This window comes from Lactuca sativa, chromosome 8 (assembly GCF_002870075.4).
Source record: "Lactuca sativa cultivar Salinas chromosome 8, Lsat_Salinas_v11, whole genome shotgun sequence".
Lineage (NCBI taxonomy): Eukaryota > Viridiplantae > Streptophyta > Magnoliopsida > Asterales > Asteraceae > Lactuca > Lactuca sativa.
In genome coordinates this window covers 172,815,048-172,820,656 of record NC_056630.2, presented here as the reverse complement: position 1 = coordinate 172,820,656, position 5,609 = coordinate 172,815,048, and the positions used below count along the sequence as shown (strand labels likewise).

General features: G+C 33.6%; 1 protein-coding gene across 1 annotated transcript; it reads right to left on the bottom strand.

Moving 5' to 3' along the window:
* Window positions 1-1,790: 1,790 nt before the first annotated feature.
* On the bottom strand, window positions 1,791-5,059 carry LOC111893668 (galactan beta-1,4-galactosyltransferase GALS3). The gene is made up of 2 exons (XM_023889741.3): window positions 3,748-5,059; window positions 1,791-2,333 (listed from the first exon to the last, which is right to left on the bottom strand). The coding sequence occupies exons 1-2, from the start codon at window positions 4,935-4,937 to the stop codon at window positions 1,988-1,990; spliced, it is 1,536 nt and encodes a 511-aa protein (XP_023745509.1). The 5' UTR covers window positions 4,938-5,059; the 3' UTR covers window positions 1,791-1,987.
* Between the last annotated feature and the right edge of the window lie 550 nt (window positions 5,060-5,609).

Genomic DNA, 5,609 nt, shown 5'->3' with positions numbered 1-5,609 from the left:
TCATGGTTGGTCAGCATGGTTGTTGTGCTGCCAAATGATGAGAAGGTTTGGCGTTGGGTCCGTTAGTTCTTCTGACGTGACTAGGAGGCATGTCATCGACCGATTTTTTCCTTACCCGATTGTCGATTTTGGTATACCCTACTAAGGGTTTTCAAAAATCAATTTCTCCTAACTATTTCAATCATATATTAGATTACCAATAACCAATTTTCATATAGGACTTCCCACACTCCAGATATACTTCATACTATAAACATGATGGTACATAATATTCTTTTGGATGTAAAGAACAATCTACACAGTCTGAAAAAAAAAATATAAAAGAAAGGACCATAAAGCTCTTGTTCAAATCCAACTTCACCTACACAATAACATTCATCAAATAGCGCTAAAAGAAAAGTATGTAGTTGCTCTTTGATCAAAGCATAAATCTATTTATATGAATAAGAATCTCACAAGTAAGATACATTTGAAGAAAAAAAAATTGTTCTTACATATCCTTCATGATGGTGGAACTTTGCTTACCCGCATATTTGAATTTATAGAACTTCTGTCTCATTTGACTGCCTTGGAAATCAAGCATGATGATGAAGATCTTGGATTGATCATTTTTATTTGAAGTCATTCAAATCTCCACATCATTGTTCTTTATAGTTGTGATATTGTAGCACTGAATGAAGTCTATGAAGCTTTAAACTCCAAGGAAAAAAGATGAAACAAATGATATCTAATGACCAGAAAAGTAGTTCACAAGATAGAGATTTATCTATCGTGGTTGAGCTAAATAGAGAGGTTGTTATTAGGATTGTAAACGAACCGAACGTTTGACAAACCGTTTGTGAACTATTTGGCGGAAAGTTCGTTTATGTTCGTTTTTAACTAACATAAATAATGGTCTTGTTCGTTTATTTATGTTCGTGAACGTTTTTTTATGTTCGTTCGTTTAATTTTATTTATGTTCAATTGTTTTTTATTGCATTACTATATTATATGTTCTTTTATGTTCATATATGTTCAATTGTGTTTATTTATATTCGTTTGATTATGTTCGCTTAGCATGTCCACGAACATAAACGAACGAACATGAATAAGATAATTTGTTAAATGCACGAACATGAAAAAGAAAACTTGTTCGTTTATCTGTTCGTGTTCGGCTAACTTAAACGAACGAACATGAACAAATCATTGTTCGTTTTATTTACAATCATAGTTGTCATGCAATAAAAGACGGTTCCAAATAAAATGATAATGTATGATGTCAGAAAAGTGACTCCACAAGTTCATGAGTTTTTCTTTTTTCTTGTTGGTGGTTATTTTGTGATATCAACTAAATTAGGTTGGGTTTAAATTGGTTGTGTAATTTAAAGGGGTGAATATGGTCATTTTAACAAATAATCCAAAAACTAACACTTAAACCGTTGGTAAATCATGATTATGTCGAAGTCATTGCATCTTTTTCACCAAAAAGAATCATTGGTTTTATCCAATTGAAAGTGGTGGGGTACAACTCTTGTTGTCATAATATTCAATAGTTAACTTAAGGTTAAAAGTAAAAATAATAATCTACTTTTTTTTATTTGATTGCTATAACATTTTATTGTTATATTCTTTTATTAGATATTACAGCCCTAGCTTCTCTTCTCGGAACATTATTACACTTCAAAAATAATACTTGATCATACTTTTATTTTAGTAGGCCATCGTATACTTTAAAGATCTACCTAATTAAGTAAAAAAAAACTTTAAAATAAGATACATCAATAATAAAAACAAAAAATAAAACTCTACAATAAACAAGAAAAAAATACATACTTCATATATAACCCTAATTAAAATAAACAAATGGAGTGGGAGGACAAATAGTTTACAAACAAATTTCACTTATAACTTGTTAAATACCAAAAACAAATGCACTTGAGATCCATCTATACATTAAACCAAACAACTAAACACAATACAGTCTTCACTGTCTCTGTCATTGTCACTGTTATTGACGCGTTCTTATCAGAACCGACCCAATCATCCGTAGCTCAAACCGCTTAACCGCGAACGCGGCTTCCCTCATCGTCTTGTCCACCATGTACGGCGTTCCTCCGACTTTCATCTCGGTTTTGTTGACCAATTGTCTACATGGCTCTCTTCTCTCAGATATTGTCCCATGGTAATGATAATACATTATTTTTCCCTCCGTTTTATGTGTTGTCTTCCCTATGGTGTTTTCTGACATGTGTACACCCGTTGCAAACACATTTCGTGGTTGCACTGCGTATTTTCGGTCTCTTCTTATCCCTTTCACCGTGTCACGATACACCAATTTCTCAATCCCCCATTTCCTGACAACAAGAAATAGCAACATACATTTATTAATTTATGCTTTACAACATCTAATTGTAATTTCACTTCTAATTCTTTTTATTAAATTATAGTATTGTTACTTCAACTATTTCGTATTTCGTATTTGTATTCCAATGGTATTGCTACTATTGGATAGAGTTATTATAATATACTTATGAAGAAATGAATGTAACAATGTAACATACAATAGTAAACAAATGGGAAGATTAATTAAAATATAATGTTTTAATAAAAAAGACAAAAGAGTAAGTAACGAACACTACAGGAAAGTACTTTTACTTATCTCTTTCTATTGTCCTATTGTACTTTCTGTTTTTCTTTTATTAAAGCATTACACTTTGAAAATTTTGCTCAAAAATAACATTGTAATTTTAATTTTATCCAATTATAACAGTGCACTTTATATTTTTTTCTTAGACCATCTCCACTCACTATCATTTTCTACATCCAAAATGGTTTCTGACTTAGATTTTCAAAAATACCCCTTATTTTTATTAGTTCTTACAAATTTGTCCTAAATCTTTTTATTACATTTACTTTATAAACTATATTATTAACAAATATAACCAAATAAATCATTCGTATATAATCATTTCAAAATAATTGTGATAGTAAAAACAAAACAAATAATGAGTACACCATAAAATTATTAAATACGTTATCATGTTATAAAGTAATAAAAAGATATTCAATTTCTTTAAATAATTTGGAAACAATTATTACATTTAAATTATGAGTTATGACTATAATCGTAAATTAACTAGATAAAATTGCACACATGTAACTTTTACACCAAATTTATTGTTAATAAATAGTATCACACCCCACATCTAGTATGACAACTATTCACAACACCATATTTGGAATAAGAAATGGTATTTTGTGGATGGAGTAACTTTGCACCAAAAATGGAGTTTAACACCAAACATTGTTATAATTACAAAATTTCGCTTTGTATTTACGTAAAATTGTTATAATTGCAAACATTATTCGAAATATTTGCCATAATAGTAAGAAAATGAAGATAAGATCCTAAATTAACAAATCAATAAATAAAAATGTTGCTATTTGTTACATTTAACCCAAAAGAAAAGGCCAAATGATTAAAAAAAGTCAGGTCCACAAGCTCGACACTTTCAACACCCACCCATCCCAAACGGTCACATTCACCCACCAATGGGATCCAAGAACAAATGAAACAACTCATTTGTCATGTTCAATCATCAATGGCATGGGCGCATGGAACTGTTGGTGTGATTTGATTATGAAAAAGACGACAAATTTTTACAGCTAAATGTTTATGCAAATTCAATTAAAATCAGATCTAGGGTTGTAATTTGATGTCAATGAATCAGTAGATTCAGTATCTAATTTTGAATTAAGAAACAATACCTGTAGATTTTACCAGCGTGATCATCGAGGTAACAGAGCTTGTTAGACATTGTTCTTTGTTCAATGGTGAACTGGGTGTAGTCCGAAAGCGAATCCATAACTGTGTTAATGGTGCTTTTCTTTGGAACGAAGATGAATTCGTCCACATCGAAGAAAAACATCCATTTCGTTGTGAATCTGTATCGATGCAAGCAATCGTTCACGATTAAGAACTGATTATGATAATACCCATCGAATCTCTCTTGCTCCCGTATGTCCTGAACAGTCACGTAACCCTTCTCGACCCACGGCCGTAAAACCTCCATAACTTCCGGATGTACTCCGCCGGCGTCGTGTATCACGAAATGTGACTTCTCTCCGAACATTTTCACATGGTAAGCTATCCATTCACGAATCCTCTGAGGGCTTAGGTTTCCGTAGAGCGAGGAGCCACAGTATAAGTAGTCGTACTTCGGAGGAGCTGTGAATTGCAACGGGTTTAAGCTTCCTGGGGTTTCGGACAAAGCTTCAATGGTGTCGGTGAGGTTGAAGTTGGAGTCGCCACCGCCTCCAGTGGAGGCGTGGATTAGCAACTGTCCACCGCCTCCATCCGCACCTACAGGGAACGGAAAAGTGCAGTTGACAACGACGACGGTGTATACACGGCCGTAACCCCAGTCAGGGAGGATCTTAGAGCCGGGAACGGTGATGTTCTGGTTTTGATTTTGGGTGGCGTTGTGAGGAAGCCACTGGCAGAGATAAGTGGGTTTAGAGAAAACATGAAGGGGTTTCGAGGAAAGGCCAATGACGGCGAAGGTGTCTACTCCGCCTCTGTAAGCCGACATGAGGATGAAATTGTAGGCGGCGGTGCCATAGGTGTTGAAATTTCTCTTAACGACACCATTCTGAAGCACAACATCCTCCTGCTTAACATGTCGGTGCTGGATTTGGATTTCCACCGGTGGAGGTGAGGAAGCGGTGATGAGTTTGAGGGCGGAAGACGGTGGTGGGAGGGAGGCGCAGTTGCGGAGATCTTGTACAGAAAATGATAGATGTGAAGGGAAGAATTGGAAAAGGGTGACGAGGGAGCAGAAGAATAGGAGGGCTGAGAGCACAAGTTTGAGCTCCGGCGCACAGTTCCATACAATTCCGATGAACATCTTCTTGTCTTTAAGATTAGGGTTTTCAATTGCATCTTTATCCTTCACCATTGTTGTGTTCAAACTCCGGCGAGGAGGAAGAGAACAGAGGGGTTGTAAGTTGTTACACACACACACAGACCCTCCCCCTCTTGAAAAGCAAAGGAAAAATTAAAATGTATAGTGATTGATAATTATATGTCTATTCGCTTTCCTCCATAAAAATTGGTAATGTTTTAAAGTCACTTTAAATTTAATTATTACTACTTTCATACCAAAACTATATTCTATGCCAATCGATGTACTATTTATAAATTGATTATATATATAAAATAATTTGTTAGAATATTAAAATAAATGAAAGTAATACACTTAGATTTACAATTCTAAACCCTACATGTTATACAACCTAGGCCTCCCTAGGAGTATTTCATTAATTATGAATAGACTAATAAATAATATTTTGAAATAGAAAATGAATTTTTTTTAAAGGAAAAAATAATATGCTTTCGATTTATGCATCTTTATCTATCATTAGCGATTAATAAGTCTGATGAATACAGCGAAAAATAATATAAGGTAATTACTGAAAATGAGAACAAAAAAGCGATATTTAAGCCAAGATGAATATATACAATACATTATAGTGATGATATTATAGTGATGATATGTGTTTGTGTGTAAAGGAATATAATGTGTGATGTAGAAACCATGTTTTATGATCACAATGTCAAAAGGAATATA

Coding starts and splice junctions, on each gene's coding strand:
- LOC111893668 (XM_023889741.3), bottom strand. CDS start 4,937: ATGGTGAAGGATAAAGATGCAATTGAAAACCCTAATCTTAAAGACAAG. Junction 2,334..3,747: donor CACGCTGGTAAAATCTACAG/GTATTGTTTCTT, acceptor TCTTGTTGTCAG/GAAATGGGGGATTGAGAAAT.